This window comes from Sceloporus occidentalis, unplaced genomic scaffold (genome assembly GCF_023333645.1).
Source record: "Sceloporus occidentalis isolate IW3139 unplaced genomic scaffold, rSceOcc1.0.p SCAF_71, whole genome shotgun sequence".
NCBI classification, from domain to species: Eukaryota; Metazoa; Chordata; class Lepidosauria; order Squamata; family Phrynosomatidae; genus Sceloporus; species Sceloporus occidentalis.
The window spans coordinates 368,706-391,639 of NW_028317051.1; the positions used below are offsets into that span (position 1 = coordinate 368,706).

General features: G+C 39.9%; 1 protein-coding gene across 1 annotated transcript; it reads left to right on the plus strand.

Annotated features, from left to right (window-relative positions):
• The first annotated feature begins 673 nt into the window (after positions 1-673).
• Positions 674-6,201, plus strand: LOC149286244 (AFG2-interacting ribosome maturation factor-like). Its single transcript, XM_089494305.1, has 4 exons — positions 674-723; positions 1,433-1,705; positions 3,810-3,989; positions 6,054-6,201. The coding sequence occupies exons 1-4, from the start codon at positions 674-676 to the stop codon at positions 6,199-6,201; spliced, it is 651 nt and encodes a 216-aa protein (XP_089350431.1).
• The last annotated feature ends 16,733 nt before the right edge of the window (positions 6,202-22,934 follow it).

Genomic DNA, 22,934 nt, shown 5'->3' on the forward strand with positions numbered 1-22,934 from the left:
GTTGATTCTTTAAGGTAGTGCTAATGAAGCCCTTGAGGTAACGTAACAGAGGTAGGACATACAAATAGCTAATATATACCTGTTTTAAATGGCCACTCCAGCCATCGTATACACTTTAAAGCATATGATAGCTTAGTGGTTCTTGTACATCTTTGTGCATTCCAGAGAGGGTATATATTGGCTTCCACTGCTTCTCGGACCTTTGAACCCCTCCTTTGTCAGCCAATGTTAGAATATCCGCTGCTGACACCTTTCCCTCAAGAAACATCAGCCGAGACTAGATGCTTGAGGATAAAATCAGGAACAACCTGACCGGAAGCATTTCCTGCCATTTCATATACTTACTGCCAGTCAGCTCCCGTGCTGGCTGAGAGTTTTGTTGGAGTTTAACAAGACCTCAGTGGGAGTGTTCTCTTGCACTGTAAGCAGCCAATTGTTGGCACAATACAACATACCATGGAGAATAAGGTTTGTTTGTATTGTCAGACTCATGTTTTTGAAGAATGCACGTTAAAGTACTCACAAAGTGCTTTAATGTGCATTCTACATTGTGGATCCTGCCTGGGACACTGAAGTGTCACTTTAAAAAACAAACAAACAAACAAAAAAAAACCTTCAAACAAAGCCATTATGATTTCGGTTATCAAGAAATCCTGAATGTTCTTTGTCAACCATGTGTCGCCCGCAACAGAAGGAACCAGAATTTCACCTTCTTGGCCGCAGGTCTCTGCTCTAATGCACAAATTGACCCTGGATGTAACTCGCCAATGTCACATGTTGTCTCTGTAAGTCAAATTGTTATGTTACTGTAAGAAATAATTTTTATACTTTTATTTTGTTCTGCACATTTTAGGCCTGAATGCAACTTGAGTGCTAGGAACATATGGTATCAATTATGTGACATAGCTTAGAGGGTCTCCTGTGGAATGCCGGTGTATTATATGAATGCTCAAATAGGATTCCTTAACGTATAACCTAACCAAATGTAAAGGGGTATAAATAGGCATGATTACAAGGACAAGGTCTCTCTCTTTCTACGCTCTTTCACCTTCATCTCACCAAGAATACTGAGCCTACAATCTGCCCATCAGTACTGTATGTTACTTTGTTATTGAATAAACATGCTTAATAAGACCTAGAAGCTGTGGTCTTGATTGCTGTTTGATCACTGTAGAAGTTTAGATATTCAAGACAAAGAATATTCTAACAGTTAAATACTACTTGTTTTGTCCTGTCCATTGGCCATTGTACAGCGCTACAGATATATATAACACAATGATATCTATATAAAACAATAAATAATAATAATGTCATTGACACATAAGTCTGCAGTCTAATAATGTAGTCACACCTGCTTAATGGAAAAAATAGGTCAGTTGAATGAATGCAGTATTGTTTTTAACACTCCATTGATTTTTTTTTTTTGTTGCAGAATGACAGATAAAGGAGTGCTAGGATCTGTTCAACAGTCCCTTAGAAGATGCTTTGATACTGTAGAACAACATCATGAGGAATGGAAACTCACTCTTCTGGAGTGTGATCCGCTGATCGCTAATTTGAGTAACCTTGCAGAGCAGATGGAGGCTTGCCAGAAAGTCATATTCAAAAACAGTCCACTCAGTATCTTTGCTGATCTACAGGGACGTCTCCACTACAAACTCAAGTCAGCAATGGAGGTTACTCTGGAGAAATTGAATGACTACATGTAAGCTGCTCACATTGATAACATTCCCTAATTTTTGCATGTATTTTATAATACTAGATCCCACCCAATGAAAACATACCCACATAAACGAACTGGGTGTAAAGTTGAAAGGCTTTATCATGAAAAAACTATCTATTTCTTTTGCTTTTTCTTCTCTTTTGGAAATACAACATAAAAGTTAGCATTTTACATCTGATATACATCATAGACACACAAAGATCTACAAAAGGATATATGTAAATAAACATGAGCTTCATAGTCTGTATATTAACATAGCATTGATACTACATCTATATACGTAAAGATCTTGTGTATTCTGAAGCTAAATAATTTCTGAAGGGTTGCCTTGACATTTATTTATTATAATAAAAAATAACTAAAACACTCCACATTGCCCCAATATGGAGGCTAAATAATAGGGGAAAAAAGTTAGGGTAATGAGAAAATATTGGACCCACGGTTAAACTTCCACAAATGTGTAATATGAGGCCTACCAAACAGGCATGAGCATGCTGCAAATACAGTGTATTGGCTGTACATTATATACAAAATACAGTAAGACCTGAAGACGTAATAATTGGGTACAGTAAATAAGACGCAAATTATGATTGAACAAATGCTTAAAGGTTTCGACCTTTGGGTAGAAATTAGACCCAGTAGCCTTATCTATGATGGGGTTAATATCAGAAAGTCATCATGATTAACCGATATCCAACATCATGAATGGCTGCGGTTAAGACCTGAAGAAGCGGTCAATGATTGTTTCCATCGAGTCATTCAAAAACTGAAAAACAAAATTCCAGAGCAACCACAATTAACTATATTAAAAAATATGTAATACAATTTTAAAACAATAAACTTCATTGCTGCCACCATAACACCATAAAAGGAACCATCCAGATCCAAGGAAATACAAATAATAATGTGAAAATACCATATTTGCTTAAATATATGACAAGTTTTTTTTATATGAGTGCTGGCATGACATGACCTGCCGATGCTCCAGTATAGAAGCCCCAGCAAAAGTGCCGGCTGCCAGAGAGGAAGATCCCTTGCGGCACTAGAGGAGACCTGGTAGCTCTGGTTCTTTTTTTGGCAAAGCAGCCATGGAACCCCGTTTTTTAAATTGTGGGCACTCACAATGTTAAATGGCAAAAACATTGCATCAGTCTCATGTGTAGTACCCTCATTTATGCTAGGCAAAGGTATGAAACAATTCTTCATTTCATGCTGTCAACAGCCTGTTCCGCCCTAAGGAGCACCCCCAGTTTTTAAGGTTGTATAAACGCCGGCCCTGATTAGCCACCTCATTTTCAGAGACCTTGTTTGAAGTGAAGATGTATAAGCTCTTCAAAAGCAAGACTGGTTATCCTTCCAGGTATATGAGGGAAAAGATAGCCACCTTGACCCTGCAGGTTGCCCAGAAGACCTGGGAACAAGTGCCAAGATTGTTTGGGACTTCATATTTCCTATAATTCCCGCTTATGAACAAAGTTCTTCTTCACAAACGTCCCTTTGTTCAAGCTACTGTCTTGTTTTGATACAATAGGTTGGGGTGGAATACGTAAACTGCATACGTAAAACACTACCCCGGGGTGACCAATTTAAAAAAATACATGGTTTGATGGGGGTAAATTGAATTTACTGGCTTCAAAGATGTTCCACATAGGACATGAGGACAAAACGACCAGATTTGAAAAGAATGGTTTTGAAATAGCAGTTAGCTACTTATTGCTCTATAACAAAAAATAGTTTTCAAAAAAAAAACATGAAAATATTGGGGATTTCTAAACTCGGGACAAATATTAGAATCTAATCTAGTTAGCAGATTTTTCCATTAACTTTTGTAGATGAGTAAAATATTTTTCAAATAAGTCAATTTTTTTCTTTTTTCACCATGTTATTATTTGTTTATATTAAATAAGATATGATCAAAATAATGCCCTTCTTGGGTACAAACCCCCCCCCCAAAAAAAAAACCAGCTTGGTCCTTAAGGGGTTTAAGTAAATTGTTTTTGGTGTATAGTAGGTTATGTTTTAAGTTATTCCAATATAACGTTGCTCATAGTGGCTTAACTGGTACCATTGATATTTGTAATTTCAGGTGTATTCTGCAGAGGGTGAGGGATTCTGTGAGTCATCAGGTTGGAGCTGTCCTGTATGTCTATGAGGTAAATGCAGGGAAGATTGGCCTTGAAGCCTCCCTGATGCGTTCTGCTGTCAGCCCTTCTATAGCTGACATGCTGGAGTGGCTGCAGGACATAGAGAAACGTTACAGAAATCAGTATCCTTTATATTGCTTTACAGATTACTATGTATGTTACAGCAGTTTATATAATTTACGTGCAATTCCTACAAAATAGATACAATGTAAAGTACCTCTGCTAAGACCTGCAAAGCAAGATAGTCTAGGGAAACATTATATTTATTATTAAAAATATAATGTATAATAATTATGCATGTAAGATAAAAAAGTTAGAACTGTTACAGGCTGCTAATAATTGCACCTCTGATGTTTGATTATAGTAATCTATAGCATATAATAAAGTTTAATAAAACAACTTTCTCTTACATTAAAGTAATAATCATACTAATACAATGGTTTTGAAACAAAGATTGCCCTCCAAACCTCTTTGAGCTCTGGATATTGACCCTGTCTAGTCCAATTTTAAATCCAGCCACAATGGAGGGAGGCCAAACTAATTCCAGACAGTACATACCCAGGTTCCACACTGTAGGATGGATTAATCATAAAGTAAGCTTTGTGGGTGTTCTTAATTGTACATTGCCTGTGTGCAGAACTGGATGCTAAACTATTTGTCTCCCTAAGGCTAGGTTTCCACTTGGTTTTTTTATGCTAAAAACGCCCATAAAAACGCCAATAGCGCCACCTGGCGTTTTTTTTGTGGAAAAACGCAGCAGCCAGATGTTAGCTGTTTTTCAATAGGAAATCGCAAAATGCCATATCCACGTTTTTCTGTCTGGCGTTTTTTCCAGTCCTCTTTGGCGTTTTTCAAAATCGCAGCATGTTGACACTCTGGCGTTTTTTGCAAGGAAATCTTGGCGTTTTTCTCCAATAGAAGTCTATGGGAGAGAAAAAACGCCATGAAAAAGCCATGTGGGTTTATTGCCTTGGCGTTTTTTATGGCGTTTTTTCCACAGTTACAATGCAGAGGATGGACCCAGTATCTGTGTGTCCTACGAGAAATAGGCTGAAAACAAACAGTTTCACACAAAACAAAGTCCTGGACTGATTCATATTGAATTTTACACCATTTGGAACAAACATGCCATTACAAACAAACATACGCGACGCATCAACTGGATCCTGCGTGCCAAAAGCAACAGCAAACAATTTGCACCATCATTTGGGGCCAATCTTCCTAGAGGAGCAGACATTCGGAATAAAGCATGCCTTACAAACCACAGAAAAGAGACAAAGGGGTCTACCAAGTAAATGACATCGGGGGCAGATACTTGCCATTTATCCTAATCCCTTTTAGCTGGGTGAAACTGCTAACTTGTAAAGGCTGGAAAAACTGCCTAAGGTCAAAAAAAGCAATTTCCACAGAAAGGCTAAAACGCCAGAAAAAACTCCAGAAAAAAACGCCAAAACGCAGGAAAATGCAGTGGCAGTTTTCTTGGCGTTTTTCATCAAGAAAAAAAACGCAGGACAAAAATCCAAGTGGAAACCTAGCCTAATGGACATATGCAGCGGGCAGATATGTCCCTAACTCAATCAACAATCATCGACACTTCATTTCCCACAGAAAAGTCGTTTCTCAGAGCCTCACCCACAACACAGGTTTTCCACCACCTGCGATAATAAGATCTCAAAAACCCATTCTACTGATAAAAAATCAACAGGGTGAAGAGCAGTTGTGTATTCCTGACGAGGCAAGATCAACCTATATATTCTCTCTGCAACCAGCCCATATACATTAAGCCTCCATAGCAGTCTGTCCCGCTGTGCATCCTGAGTGGAGAAATCAATATGATGTCATATCCTAGAGCTCAGTGGCATTGACTTTGGCAACGGAGGAAGAACATGCCTAAGCCAGCACTTGATTTGAATACATTGCTGGATCAGAGTGGATATTTTGAAGGAGTGATACCAAGATAAAACACCTTGAGTTAAGTTACATAAAATATATTTTTTTTGGGGGGGGCTTTTTGTTTTTTACTTATGTATCCGTTTGTATGATGTTTCTGACATGGGCAACAACAACATTGTTTGTGATTAATAAATGAAATGTATGATTTGAAAATATTTTCCCATTTCACAAATTTAACTACTTGAGATACTGCATAGTTTATTTTTTACAGTGAATCCTTAATGTACAATTAGATATCTGCAGAGAAGGCTACTCCTACAAGTGCGTTATGATCATCTGTCAGATATAAGGAACTTACCACAGTCCTGGAGCAAAGTAGAGGAGAAATCTGCATCTAAGCAAAAGCTTGTGGAAGGTATTAGTCCTATAACATACACCTAAAGGGTCCTTCTTTCGAACCCAAGTCTTTCTGCCCCTCTTTTCTGGGAGCTCTGAATGGGCCCCAGAAGGCCAACCACTGAAATTATCTGAATTATACACCTATCAGTCATAACATTATGACCACCTGCCTAATATTGTATAGGTCCCCTTTTTGCAGCCAAAACAGCCCTGGCTGTCACTTGTCCCTGAAGGTGTGCTGTGGTATCTGGCAACAAGTCGTTAGAAGCAGATTGTTTAAGTCCTGTAAGTGGAGCCTCCATGGATCATACATTACATTTATTTATAAAATATGGATCGGACTTGTTTGTCCACCACATCCCACAGATGCTCAATTGGATTGAGATCTGGGGAGTTTGGGGGCCGAGTCAACACCTTAAACTCATTGTTGTGTTCCGCAAACAATTCCTGAACCATTTTAGCATTGTGGCAGGGTGTATTATGCTGCTGAAAGGGGCCAGTGCCATCAGGGAATATTGAATCTATGAAAGGGTGTACAGGGTCTGCAACAATTCTTAAAAAGGTGGTATGTGTCAAGGTAACATCTACATGGACTGCATGAGCCAAGTTACCCAACAGAACATTGGCCTAAGCACCGCACTGCCTCCGCCGGCTTGCCTTTTTCCCATAGCGCATTCTAGTGCCAAGTGTTCTCCAAGTAAGCAATGCACACGCACCTGGCCATCCATGTGATGTAAAAGAAAATGTGATTAATCAGACCAGGCCACCATTGCTCCATGGTCTAGTACTTATACTCACGTGCCCATTGTAGGCACGTTTGGCAGTGGACAGGGGTCAGCATGGGCACCCTGGCTGATCTAAGGCTATGCAGTTCCATACCCAACAAACTGCGATACACTGTGTGTTCTGACAACTATCAGAAATTAACTTTTTTGGCAATTTGGCCCTTGTTAAAGTTGCTCAGATCCTTAGGTCTGTCTGTTTTTTCTGCTTCTAACACATCAACTTTGAGGAGGAACTGTTCAGTTGCTGTCTAGTATATCCCACCCACTTACAGGTGCCAGGATAACAAGATTATCAGTGTTATTCACTTTATCCATCAGTGGTCATAATGTTATGGCTGATCAGTGTATATGCTGCACGAGAGGTGGGGTAATGAATATGGGGAATTCTGCTGAATTTTGTAATGCATTTTCAAGGAGGCCATAGTGGACCAGATGAGAGTGCAGGACATGTGGGAAACAAAAAAAAATTGAAACACAATTGTGTAATATTGCCAAAAATATAAAGCAGTGTGAGTGAAGATGAAATATTGCAGTCACAAAGCCTCCATGGTAAATGAACCCATCGAAATCATGTAGAAAACATCTTTTAATAATTAGTACAAAAACAAAGAGTAAAAGCACATTGTGCAGTATAAAAAAGTTGTACAGAATATATATATGGTTAAAACCACTTACAGGAAATAAGTGTGCAACAGCAATATATATACACCGTATTTGCTCGATTATAAGACGACCCTGATTATAAGACGACCCCCCAAAATCTAAATATTAATTTAGGAAAAAAAACAAAAAGCCTGAATATAAGACGACCCTATAGGAAAAAAAGTTTTACTAGTAAATATTAATTCATGTAAACAATATTTTCATATTTAATAAAAGCTATGATTGAGAAAAATATATATTTTTTTATTTGCCAACCTGCCCCCCCCAGTTATGCACATCTGCCCCCAGGGTTGCCACTTTGCCCCATGATGTGCCTTTTAACCCTCTATATGCCACTCTGCCTCCAGAAATGTCTTATACCCTCCTATATGCCACTCTGCCCCATGATATGCCTTTTAATCCCCTATATGCCAGAGTGGCATATAGGGGGTTAAAAGGCATTTCTGGAGGTATATATATATAACTGCTAACAGCAATCACACTCCTATCAAGCCAAGGCAGCCAGTACATGCTGGAACCTGGGGATGATAGGAGTGTGAGTACAGCCTCCCTATGTCATGCTACCACCACTACCCCCCTTACACATCCATACTAACACACACTCATTCACAAACATTTAAATACTCATTCATTCCATTAATCACACATACTTCACACATTAATCACAAAAACCCTCCCCCACCCCACCCCCTTACCTGAACTGCAGATCTCTCACTCGAAGACTTCCGCAGGGGCCCGGCTGTGCGAGCAACTTCTCTGGCCCCGCCCCCAGAGGAAGGAGGGGGGAGGCAAAGTTATGTGACACTCTTCTAGCTTCCTGTTCTCCTGCTGCTCGCGACCAAAGCACCGGTAAGCAGCCTGGCCCCAGCGGACGTTTTGAGGTCTAATTAGAAGACGACCTCGATTATAAGACGATGGGTATTTTTCAGAGTATTTGCTCTGAAAAAACCCTTGTCTTATAATCGAGCAAATACGGTATATGGCTCCAAATGGCTGGAAACGCCTTCTAATAGGACCCAGTCTGTCAGTGAAACCACCACTTGTCCAAAAACTAATTTTTGCTTATTAACAACCTGGTAGGGGACAGACATGTCCTGATGCAGTAGATATTCCTCTGTGATGATAACTTGTTTAGCACACAAATTAGTACTAGCATGAGTGATTCTTAAGCTTTTCGAAGAAGTAAATGTTCCTTTTTTTTTTTCTTTACAGATACTTTATTAAATGTATCTTTCTTCAGGGAGACTGCATGATTTATTGGTTTACTGGACTTGAATTTTCCTGCTGGGCAGGGGGCCAGCAGTTGACATTTTACATTTAAACTACACTCTGGATGTTAACCACATTGAAATATTTCTTGAGGTTCACTTTGTTGCCTCAACATCTGGTACAAGGATGCAGAGAATTCTTGTTCAAAGGTTTTCACCACAACTCAACCGGACAAGAACATCATTCACACACTGTAAACCTAATGCAAGCTAATGTACAGGTGAAATATTTAGTGAACAAACCCCACTGTCTATGTCACTTGTTGAAGGGACACCATTCAGTTTCTCCAGCAAGAAGAGCTGAGCTGATCCTGCATAGAGCTTAATTTAATTGATAAGTTCAATTCTAAGAGATGTATCTATGCTCTACAGCGGACAAACCAAGCTGTTTTTACCTTTCATATTCCTGGTATTATGTTACTTGGGCGTTCATTAGAGCTTTACTTTCTGCATGAAGGTTGATCTCACTTCTTGGATACAGGTAATTAAGCTAGGAATATATTCTATAATATATGCTATAATTTAATCAATCTTGCCATGTTCTTGAGAAATGTATACTCTTGTTGTATACTCATAAGTTCTTCGATGGACATGGCTAATTTAAGGACCAGAGCTTTTTCACTTTACAGGACAGTATCAATATTTGTGTTTTTGCAATATCTTTTAGGGCTGCAACAACAAATCGATAAAAGCGATGAAAATCAATTTTATCGAATATAAGATGAGGTTTTTTTTTAAGAGCAAATAGAGGTCAGACTATAAGATCCACTTAGATCCAGATTCCCCGGCAGCGCTGCAGGGCACATGGATCCTCCTCTCTGACAGGAGGTGGATGTCTGTGCGTTGTGCGCAGGCAACCTCCACTTCCGCCAGGGCTTCTATGATGACATGACCTTCCGGTGCTCCATCATAGAAGCCGTGGCGCAGCAGAAGTTGTCTATGCACATCGGGCAGACGCTCACCGGATGCCTCCAGTAGACACCAGGGAGTCTGGCGCACATGTCTGGGGAGGGGGGGCAGAGTGGCATACGAGAGGGGGTATAAGGCATATCAGGGGACAGAGTGGCATATAGGGGGTATAAGGCATATCTGCGGGGCAGAGTGGCATATAGGGGGCATAAGGCATATCTGCGGGGCAGAGTGGCATACAGGGGGTTTAAGGCATATCTGGGGGGGCAGAGTGGCAAGCCTGGGGTCTGATGTGCATAACTGGGGGGCAGGTTGGCAAATAAAAGGAAAAACAAGAAATGCATTTTTCTTGCATCATAGTTAATTAAATATGAAAAAAATACATGTGAATTAATATTTACTGGTAAAACAATTTTAGTTATTAAAACCTAGTTTGGCAAATAGAGTTTGGGTTCTTGTATCTTTTAAAATCTAGCTTTTATTATGTCATAGTAAAACAGGAAGGTAATTAGAGAAATGCTATTATGATAGAGATAAGTGTGCGCAGAGTACAACGAGACGTACATGTTAATGTAAAGTTTGTTTTTTATTCTGCTGTTTGTTTTTAACATCCAGTTTGTTCATTAAATTATTTTTAATAAACCCAAAATTTTTTTTAAATCTAATCAAACAAACAAATAATCGTCCATTTATATAGCGCCAACAATTTATGAAGTGCTTCTTACAATATGCATATATTCAGGGTATATAACAAGACTAGGATTTAGTGTACCAACACAAGTATATATATTCATATATGTAAGATATTATTTTGTTATGAATCAAATTAAATAGTTTTTTTTTTCTAAACCCATACTTTTATTCAGTTTCACAGGTATATGAATATACACAGCTAATATAAATGGGAAAAAACACCAAACATGTTTATCATGCTCTGATTTGGAAACCACTCCTATATTCCTATATCATTTTCATTTATTTTAAGTTATCTATTTTTTTTTTTGGTAATGAAGGTGTTCAAAAGTAAAAAATTGTGTACTGATGCATGAAGATAGATGCAGTACCAAAAACGACTACTAGATGGCAAACTTGCACTGTATATATATTATTTTTTGTAACTGTGTGCTGCTAATGAAACCCGACAAAATATTGGTGTGCTGCACTGCCTGAGATTTGTTTTTTGTTTTCTAATAGGACTATATAGAACTTCCCATAGTTCATCTGCCTTTTTTGTGAATCAATAGTGGCATTCAAAATGTTTTTTCTTAAAAGTAACGCTGAAACATAATGTGATTACCTAATGATATCTTCTCAGTGTGATATTTCGTGATATGTAACATTGTACATATAGAACTGGGACTTTGCATGCTACACATTTAAAAGAACACAGTGGGGTTCTTCAACAGGATACGTGTAAAATATAGAATAAGCTCAGTTTGTATTCAGCCACGTTCCCTGCATACACCCCTGCGGCTGTTAAACAGGTATGTTATGGGGCATTACTGGATTTAAATTGAAAAATGCACATTCCAGTTTTAAAACATTGAGTTTTCACGCATCAGTTTATTGGAAGAAAATTTTATATTTTTGAAAACTAGACCACCCAGAGTATTTATGTAGGGGGCGCATTTGTAAGTTTTATGCAGCTGCTTTCACACCCACAGCTTTGCAAGTTTGTGGTAAAAGTAAAAAAATTAGTACTGTAATGTCCCACATGCATAGGTTTGGTTTATGGGACATTACAACTGAGCAACATTTCAATTTGTATGAGAGGCAATCTTTTTCAAAAGGTAATACCTACAAAGAGCTGGATGAATGCTATTAAAATGAGACCTGTATCTTCAAAATTGATTCCACGACTCATGGTGAGAGTATTTCTGAAGTGGATCTGAATAGAGGTGTCTACTCTTCAGAATCATCCCTGTTGGGGCAGTATTTGGGAAGTAGAGTCATGAGTAAAAGAGTCGGTAGATTCTTCTGGCTGAAATTCAAATGCTCTTAATGCCCTCTGATTCAGAAGCCAAAATGTCATGCATTTCCTCAACAAAATAAACCTTTGCCGTTATAATCTAATGTATAGTTTAGGTATTTTTATCACTTATCCTACACCTAGTCCAATAATCCCTCTTTACTAGCAAGGCCTAAATATAACAATTCCTGATTAAAATGCACAAGCAACCACCAAATCATTTTGCTAAATAAAATTAATAAAATAATTATTAATTAACAAATGCCCAACAAACCTAACTTAATTTACTAAACTAACTTACTTCCTAACTTACACTGGTGTACATTTTCATATATCTTTGTTAATGCACAAACTAAGACTAACTGTAACTAACCACCTACTAATCACTCTTAAACTAAGTAAAATTCTCACTTAGTAATTACCAGTAACCTCTTGGCTATGATATAAATTCAAGTTTATATGAAGGCTAGAGTGTCTTTTTAAGGGGTCTGACAACTTTTCACCCCTTAGTGGTAAGCTCACACAATATCACCAATCACTAAAATAGAAATAATTCAAACTACTCAATAGCTATTAAAATACTACAGTATTTTATGCAGTTTCCAGTAAAGTAAAATATATACACAAAGTAATCATTTTTACACCAGGAATTAAGCAATCACAGTTGCATGAAAATCACTTTGATAAACGAACACATAATTTCAGATAGATCCCTAAAAAGGGAATTTGACTTTTGACACTAACCTCCAGAGAAATTGATCATTCAAAATTACATAGTTTTTTAAGTGCTTTGTAGCGAGTTGCTAAAAAAGGGGGGAAATAAGCAGGAACATTCTGTTGGTTTCCATGGTGATTACTCTGCCCCAATATTTTTAATTAATATTTTCAGGTGTACGTTAAAGAATTCAAATAAAATGGAACATGGCAATAATTTTACATCTTATTTTACTGCATTGCTATAAATAATAGACTAAAAATATCCCTATAGTTAACAGGTAGTTAAGCCCTATGCAAACTAAGTAAGACAAGGCGACTGCATAATGGAAGTTCTCACATGTATTATTAAAGTTGTGTGTTTGAGGACCTACCAAATTGTAGGAGCCATTTACCAAGCTTATGTTTCGGCCATTTTGACAAGCCAGGACCATCTACATGACACACCTCCTAATTACTGAGTTTAGATGTTTCAGCCACACCCACTGCTAACTGGTTTAAAATCAAGCACATAGACAGCCATCCCCATAGACAAATGTTGGCACGAGAATAGGTAACACTGAAAAGCTCAGTGACTTTTAAAGTAGGACTGCCATAGGTTGTCATCTTTGCCACAACTGTGTGAAATATCTGCTTTGCTAGATCTGCCCTGGTCCACAGTGAGTGCTATTATTGTGAAGTGGAAGCATCTAGGAGTAATAGCTCAGCCATGAAGTGGTAGACCATGCACACCTTCAGAGCAGGTCTGTGAGCGCTGAAGCATGCGGCATGTAAAAAATCACCTGTCGTCTGTGGCATCGCTCACTGCATTGTTCTAAACTGCCTCTGGCAGAAATATTACCACAAGCTTTGTGTGTCAGGAGCTTCATCAAACTGGTTTCCAAGGCCAAACTGCACACAAGCATCAGCCGGAGTGGCGTAAAACTGGAGTGGCAGTGGAAATGTGTTATTCTGGAGTGACGAATCACAATTCAGTATCTCAAAGGCTGATGGATGAATCTCGGTTTGGTGAATGATGAGTCAGAATGCACAGTGCCTATCAGAGTGCCAAGCCCTTTAGTTTCACTGAGGGATAATATGAATGCTGCATCATACAAATACATTTTAGACAGTTAAATGCTCTTTGTGGCACCAGTGTGGGGAAGGCCATTTCCTGTTACAGCCTGACTGTGCCCTGGTGCACAAAGCAAGGTCACAAAAGACATGGTACGACATGCAGGAACTTGAGTGGCTTGCAAAGACCTTAACCCCATTGAACACCTTTGGGATGAATTGGAACACCAATTGTGACCCAGGCCTTTTTTGTCCAGCATCAGTGCCTGATCTCACAATATTAATGCCCATGCGTAAATGCATTGAGTTGCTGCCATGTGATTGGCTGACTAGCTACTTGTGTTAACAAGCAATTGAACAGGTGTACCTAATAAAGTGGGTACAGTGTTAATATCTCAAAAACCTTTACTAAAATAGAAAAAAAACTTTTTTTTTTAATTTCGCCTAGCATTTCTTCTACGCAGTTGGTGCCTCTCCTGAACAATGACCCAATTTATATTCTATATATTATGGCCACATCGCTTACATATTTTACTATAGTGTATTATTTTTAATAGTTGGCTTAAACTTAGTTTCTCTTTCTCTTCACCCTGATCTCCCCTGCACTGATCACACTATGACCAATGCAAGCATGACTCCACAGCCTTGCATTGCAGATTGCAATGTGTGAGATCAGCCAGCAGGGGGAGCAATCAGAGAGAGTCTCTTCTCCTCCAGTGACCTTATGGCTGATGTCAACATTGACACCTACTGGAAGGGAATGCTGTAGCAGGGGACCACCACTCGCGCCGAGAGCACTTACACTGCTTCTGCTGACACGGGGTAATCCTATTGTCAATAGAGACCTCTCCCTGCCACTGCAAAGATTGCATGTCCTAGGGAAAATTCTACCTCACCTTTTATGGATGTACTGGTACATCTATAGGGTAGTGAATGGGTTAAGAAGCCTTTTCATTTTTTAGTGCTTGCATTTCTGTCCCATGTCAATTAAGCCCCCCCTGGCAAAACTACATTTTAAATATAGGGAGGGTTTGGGCATTCAACAGTAATAGAACTGGTGTCTCTAATACTGTTTTTAGTTACAAATTTGTTAAATTCAGGGCCCAAGCCCGATAACACCTACCAACCAATCCTGCAGGCTTAAGCCATGGGCAGCTTCAGGCACAAAGCACTGAGTTCTAACCCCCACTGCTTCAAAATGGCACCATTAGAGCCATTGTGCCACATTAACCCATTTCTTGCCACAATCGCATCAAAACTACATTATGCAGCTTCTAAGAAACGATCCTGGGTTACTTTGTCCCTGAGAGGCTTGTGGGGACCCAGTAAACCGTTACTTTGTTATCTGGGTTGTTATTTCTTCTTCTTTTTTGGTCACCTGGCAGAATTTGTAAACTGCACTGCTAGCAATCCAAGGATGCAATGGTTAAATTGTTTGTCCAAAAATTTGAGATCAGTGGATTTGATTAAGAGGGGTAAGGATTGTATGGTGTAGAGAAGTTTAGGAAAGCTAATCATTTTAATGAGATTAATCCTACCCGTCAGTGTCAAGTGTAACGCATGCCATAATTTCAGTTAATTCGTAACCTCCTTAATGATTCTAGAAATGTTTAATCTGTAGAGTAAACGTGGGTGTTTTGGTAAAATGATGCCTAGATATTTAATTGAGGTTGTCGCCCAATGAAAGCCAAAACTAGGGGTATCCGGAGGCAAGACAGAGGGGCCCAAATAAAGCGCCTCTGATTTGTTGACATTAATTTTAAAACCTATCACCTCTCCCCAGGTGTGTAGTAAAGAGAGAATGTGTGGGATGGACATTTTGGGGTCAGAGATGTATAAGAGGATGTCATAAGCAAAAGCCGTCAGTTTGTGTTCCAGTGAACCAAAAGTAATACCTCGAAAATCATTGGAAGAAATAAGAATACGGAGTAGGGGTCCAAAGCCAAATCAAGGAGGAGAGGAGAAAGAGGACATCCCTGTCTAACCCCCCAGCCCAAGCGGATAGACTCAGACACCATCCCGTTTGTGATGATAACTGTTTCTGGACACGTATATAAATTGCGTATAAAGTTTAAAAAATGTTGTCCAAAGAAACGTTTTTTTAAGATCCTGTAGCGGTGAGGCCAAGCTACAGTATCAAAAGCCTTTTCTGCGTCTAGACTTAATAAGGCTTGAGGATGGCGATCTGGGTCAGAGTTGGATGTTATTACAGCTGCTAGGGCTGTACGGATACCTCTGACTGAATTAAGACCTTTTACGAAACCCAATTGGTGATGGATTAATAATTTTGGTAGGAAGGATTGCAGTCTGGAGGCAATGAATTTAGTGAGAATTTTCAAGTCTTGGTTGAGAAGCGAGATGGGTCGATATGATTGAACTTTTGTAGGGTCTTTGTGTGGTTTAGGTATCAGTATAGTGGTGGAACGTGTCAAAGACTGTAGAGGGCAATTATTTTGAAAAATATCATTGTATAATGCAGTGAGGGCTGGCACTAGGTGTTGTGAAAGTATCTTATAGTATTCAGCGGAGAATCCGCCTGGGCCAGGAGCACGACCGTTGGATAGGGAGTGAATAGTGTGTTTAACCTCTTCCTCTGTTATGATAGCATTTAAGTTGTCCCTGTGTTCATTGGTAAGTTTTGTCAGTTTTGCCTTCTGTAATAATTGTATGCCTGACTCTGTTATCTTGTGCTGGAGTATATAGGTGTGTAAAAAAGGTGGAGAATGCATGATTAATATCTTTAGGTTGAAAAACGCTATTTCCCGCGTCCGTAACGATTTTATGAATAATATGTTTTGGTTTGCGGGATTTCGCCATATTGGACAGTAATTTCCCAGCTCTGTTGCCCCATCGGAAAAATTTGTTTTTTGTGTAGTCTATTTGAGTTTGGGCTTTTTCTAATAACAAAGCGTCTAAGAGTTGTTTACATTCCGTGTATTTGATTTTGTGAGAGTCATCTTTATAGACGGAGTAGTCAAGAAAAGTGCGTTGCACTTCTGCAAGTAAGGAATCATACCTCTGGTACCAGCATTTACGTTGATTTGCCTCATAAGATATGATGTTACCCCTTATTACTGCTTTAGAGGCTTCCCAGAAGAGCATATGATTATCAATGTGTTCCAAATTGTCATCTTGATAATTTGGCCAAGATGTTTGTAACATGGTGGTAAAATCGTCTCTGCAGGTATAGTGGGCAGGGAATGTCCAATGTCTATGTGACCTTTGTGTGTTGGGTAGTTGGACCGTAAGACGAATGGGTGCGTGATCTGAGACTACTATTGTGTCTATGTGAGTGTCAGATATAAACGGTAAAAGCGAAGATGATGTAAGAAACATGTCGATCCTAGAGAAAGAGTGGTGTACTCTAGAAGCATGAGTGTATTCTTTATGTGTAGGGTGTGTGACACGCCATGGGTCCACTAGGTGTAATGAGTTGGTGAATAGGTGAATACTTTCCAAGGGGGTCATCGAGTGTAAAGTCCGTCCCGTCCTGTCCAAATTGTCATCTAGAACTGTGTTGAAGTCACTGCCTATGAGGAAGTTGGAGGAGAAAGAAAGATTGATAAGCATTTCATAAAGGTGTACATAAAATGAATGATTCGGGTAGTTAGGAGCATATAAATTAATAATATTAAACCTCTGGCGATGTATGGTGAGATCCAAGAGTATGTATCTGCCATTAGGATCAATAATTGTATTATGGATGTCATAAGGTAAGGATTTACTAATTAAGATTGCCACTCCCCGAGATTTAGTTTTATAAGGGGCTGAGTAGCAGGCTTCGATCCAGTAATCCTTTAGTGTCGATTGGGAGCCTACTTTCCAATGCGTTTCCTGGAGAAACACTATATGGGGTTTGTACCTTCGTAACACTGTTAGAACTTTTTTTACTTTTGACAGGGGTGTTAAGTCCCGCCACGTTCCATGATACCAATTTTAAGGGGCATTGTGTGTGAGTCTGATCAGATGGTGAAGTCATTGATATCTAGAAATGGGGATAGAGACTAGGTTATTTAGTTGTTGAGAACAATATGTATCCCTGTGTGTCCCAGCTCACACAGGAAGTTAAGTATTGTGGGCAAACCAAAAACAGGAGAAATAAAGAAAAAGCGGGTATACCCGCACACACCACGCAGGAGCAGTACAAAAATTAAACAAAACAAATGAAACCTTAAAACCTTAAGGAGTGCCATCATCGTCAGGTCTTCGGAGTACCGCAGACAAGACGTGTATACGTGTGGATATGGAACGAACAGTTCAGAGTTCATGGAGAGTTGTGTGAAGCAGATGGAGTAGGTGAAGATGTCATCACATCTTATTATTATTTGGTTGGATTCAAATCAGAGATCAGGAACTTTACGATAAGCTGTTGGTATTTTGATTTTGTTGACAAAGTTCAGCAGCTTAATAATGACAGGTCTCGGTCGGCTATTGTTTGTTGGTCTCTCAGGGCCCAAACGATGGGCTTGTTCAATTTGAAGGGGTAAGCCGTTGTCCAAAGTCAGCTGCAGCGCTTTCGGAAGCCAGTTCTGAAGTGTCGCGAGTAGAGAGGACGGCTTGACAGACTCCGGGATACCCACAAATCTCAAATTGTTTCTTCAACGTCTGTGTTCAAGATCATCCAATTTGTCAGTGAGTGTTTTAATCTGTTGGGCCTGAGTGGATAGGTCAGTTTCCATTTTGGCAAATGCTGTCACTTTGTCGCTGTTCTAACGCGGTGAGTCTGGTAGTGTGATCTGTTACTACTTGCCGTATAGTGAGTAAAGTTTCTTTGAGGTCTTGGAAACGCTGGTCCAGCATTAGCATCATGACGTCAGAAACTGCTTTCACCAGTGCCAGAGCCTGAGGAGGGGTAGCGCTGTCCTCTGGATCCTCTTCAAAGAAGGCAGCTTTGGGAGAAAGACACTGCGAGTCTTCACTTGTCGGTTGGGATGACTGCAGTTTAGTTAAACGCTTTTTTTGAGAGGATTTGCCGGCTGTTTTACCCGAAGAGTTGAGGAATTTATCCATCTTTACGTGGTTGCCGTTAGCTTTGTCACCTCTCCTTGTCTGGTATTCTTGAACAGTATAGTGGTTATATACAGAAAAGAATAGGCACTGTAATAGGTAATGACGTTATGGCACAGAAAGAGTCAGTGGAGACAATAAAATTTGCTAGGTAAGAATATTGCCAATGAGGTATTTGAGTTTCAAGGTGAAAGTTGGAGAGCGTCACGCACAATGCGTTATTGCCCACGGTGCTGTCAGTAAGTGAATCAGGCTTTAGATGATTATACACAAAAACGTGGAAAATAAAACTAATACTGAGCCATGCTTTGATGTGGAAGTAAAGCTCCAATCTATAGCAGGTATTCAGCACAGGTGCTAGGGAGATTCGTGTAATAAAATTCAAGTATATATCATATAGTAGCAGCCCAGAGCAGAGATCTTATATTTTAAGGCCAAAACGCCTAAATCGTTGCTGGATTTGATGAGCCGTCGACGTATAAAGGGTTAATTAGAATTTTTGAGTTTGGCACTTGAAGATAACGGTGATAAAGTACAAAATTTGTAGAGTGGAGACTGATATGAGCCCCATGCAATGTGTTATATATCAAAACAATGGAGCCGTTAGGCGGATTGGGCCCAGTGAAACATCTTGAAGAATACATACAATAACTTTACTACTGATAGCCTACCAATATATAAGTAAAAGCCGTTTTCTTGTACAATGGTCATTCACTGTATAAGTTTATATGCTGTGGTGGTATAAAGGCCTGAATGGTGTGACGATGAGCCAAGGATCCTATAGCAGGTGGCGGCCATGCGGCACTCCGGAGAGCTTGAGAAAAGCCATGGACGGCACTTCTTCGTGCGTGTAGCGTGTGCTGGCACGGGTGAGCTCAGGGGATGACAGCCGATCAACCCTGACTCCAACGTCGCCGGAACGAGGCCTCGGTGTGGCAGAAAGTTGGCCGCCTGGTCGGCAAGGTAGGCCCCGACTGCCGGCGCCCCCCCGCTGTTTCCTCTCCGCACCAAAGTGTTGGCAAGATCGCGGAGAGTGTCCGCTCTCGGGGAGCGGCGTTGGCGCTCGGTAAGGGTGATACACCCCGGATTGTGTCAAGCGCGGGGGAGCCCTCTCAATATGCTGCCTCCAGGTATGGCCGCCGACCGGGATCTGAGTTTAGCCTCTTTTTTAAAGAAGAAGCGTAATTAATCTTACAATAATCTGCTACTAAGACTCTATGATTTAGAGTACCAAAATAAGAGTAGCCCAATGAGTCTATGGTCATTGAGATTAAAAAGGTAAATTTAAAATTGGCGAGTTCAAAGTCACTAAACCTGCGTAGCATCGTAGCAGTTTTTTAACTAAAACTCTATTAAGCAGGTGGTATTTTATAAGCAAGAAATTTGTGGCAGCCATCAGACCGCTATGTCTAAAAAATAGCTGTGGTCAATCTGTAACTAATCTGTCCCAAATAGCAGATGTCTTTGCACAATATTATTCCTCTACACCCTTTGAGACAATCCTACTGTTACTCAACCTTATAGAGCATAAATAATTTACAGTTGGTGGGGCTGCCTACTTTTTCAGATGAATCCTGGGTTTAATTGGATGCCCCTATTTAGTTACGCTAAAGTCAAAAGAGCAATACAGGAATTCTGCCCCTGGTCCCGATGGCTTGACAGGCTTTTACAGTGACACATTTTTCACTTCAATAATAATGTCCACATTTTAGACCCATATCCCTGCTTAACTGTGATAAGATTTGGATAAGGGGTATTATCACATAGCAAATGTACTCTTGCAAGTGGTATAGCATTAGCCCCATACACGGTTGCCCATCTGTTGTGGCTCAAAACATCTGAGAGCCTGAAACTACCTAACATACTCCCACTAACCAGGTTGTCTATGAATGTCTGGGATAGGGCATCTTCAACCTTAGAGATTTTGATTCCAGGGATTTCTCTCACTAGATGGTGGCAGACGGGTGTTGGGGTCAGAGACCTTATAGGCAAGTCCTTTTTGTTACCTTTTGAACAGATTCACAAAAAAAGTTTGACCTCACTAATCTAGAATTGTATAGGTGCTTGCAAATTTGCCATCTCATGCAGATCTTTCTACTTATCCATGTCTGCCTCTGTTCATCTGAGCTCTCAATGCTGTGCCAGTATCTTAGATCATCTTATCAAATTGGCTCACGCTGTGGCTTGGGAGAGGGAGCTATGTCTAAGCTTTCCTATTGTATCCTGGCATGAGGTGGAGGAAATAATGCAAGGGATTCCCAATATACAAATCACATTAAGCTTTGTATATGATGGCAGTGCCAATGACCAGTGTGGGAAGGCTTATTTAACTGCATAAAACCTGGGTTGGCCCTTCGGCTGCCATGTTTTCCAAAGGTGACACTGCAATGCCTTTTTCCTGATGCCCCCTCTCTTTGCACTAGAAAGCTGCTCATACATTTTTTTTTTGCTTGCAATAAAATTGGCTATAGCTCGCAAGTTGAAATCTATCTCTCCCCCCCAGCCTTTGAGATGTTTTTTAAATCTTGGAAGGTCATCCCAATGGGAGAATGTCCCATTTAGTTGTTAGGTTAGAACCTGGAATCCTTGGTCAATGAGCAAAAAACTGGCATCTATGTGAAGTTGTAGCATTCTTGAAGTACTGTCAGGGGCATAACTAGAAACCACAGTACCCCCATCTTCAACAACTAGTCTGTGCTGTCATTGCCCCCACACAACCGATCTGTGACTTCTTTGCCCCTTGACCCCTTACAACATACAACATATGTAAACACACACAAATTACACTCACTCACAAGTCCACATCCATGCTCTCACACACACACACAAATACACATCCATAATCACACACACAAGTACACATCCATGCTCACCTCCATACATATTTATATATGCAAACACAAATATCCCACCGCCTGTCCCCACTTACCTCTCACCGCACCTGCAGCTTTCTCTCTGGCTGCCCGCGCCCAGTGTACGAGCAGCCTCAGTTTCACAGAGGAGTCATGTGATGTAATGTGACCCCGATACGTTCCTGTCTCCCCATGGTGGTTCCAAATAGTTTAGAAGGGGCCCCTCCGGCCTGGACTGCACAGATCCAGATCAGAGGGGCCCTTTCTTAACTATTTTGAACTGGTATGAGGAGACAGGAAGAAGGGGTCCCCTAGAGGCATGGGCCCTGTCGCATCTGTGGCCGCTAGAACCTCTGTAGTTACGCCAGTGAGTACTACCACTATTTGATTAATAATCAGGAGCTGTGTTGTTGTATTTTCTCTTATTTACTTTTTGACACAACACTATAATGTACAGCTGATCGTATTGTCAGAATTACCTGTGCTGATGATGCAGAACCAAATAAAAAAAGAAAAAACTCAATATCCTGTGTTCCTGTTACATTCATGACTCTGACAGTCCACCTAAATAGGGTGTCTTTGAAATCCTCAGGCAATGTGCTTTCAGTGAATATATATAGTTTATGTGGATTATTATGATGTTTAGATAGTTTTACCCTGCAAATCGTGGCTTGCATGTTAATGGTTAAACTCTAAAAAGTTAAAACCAATTTGCACTGTCAAGATTTTGGGGATAACTATGGAACAATGGCATATTACACATATGTGGTATCTACGTGCTCGGCAGAAGTAGGAGATTATTTTTTGTGTTTTCTTTCTTGTTCCAGCTTGAAGCATCCATCACATAGTGACATGAAAAGGTACTGAAAAAACTGAAATTCTGTGTTCCCATTACATATGTGTTTAAGACGGGCCACACAGAAGGTAAGTAGGGCGTCTTTGAAATCCTCCTACGATGTGCATTCAGGAAATATATATAGTTTGATGTTAAGGGGCAATTTACCCTGCACCTTCCCTGGTTCAACTGTAGAAAAGAGGTGAAACCACTTTGCACGATTTTGGAGGTCTCTTGTGACTGTATAAGGCTTACATACCACATATAGTGTATGTGGCCTCTATTTGCTCAGGAGATTATTTTTTTGTTTGCTTGTTGCAGGTAGCCCAATGAAAAGCATCCACATCAAAACATGCTGACGTGTTCCCATTAGATTTGGTTCCCATAGTTGGCCACCTAGAAAGTTAACTGCGATAAAAAACATAACATATTCAGTAATGTTTTTACTGGGCACTTGTGAATACAAATCAATAACTTTCTGTTTATTTACTTATCGACTTCGAAAAAAGACATGGCAAGAGTGGATGTGAAAAATTCTTTTAATTTTTTAACATCAACTTTGTACTGGAACATGCCAATATGCCCATAGTCAGGTGATCTGTCAAAATTAACTTTTTTAAAACACAGAAATGCATGTTTTCCTAGTTTAACCCTACCATATTTAATATAACATATCCATGTATGTGGGATATTGATGTACTCTGGAAGCGTTGCTGAATA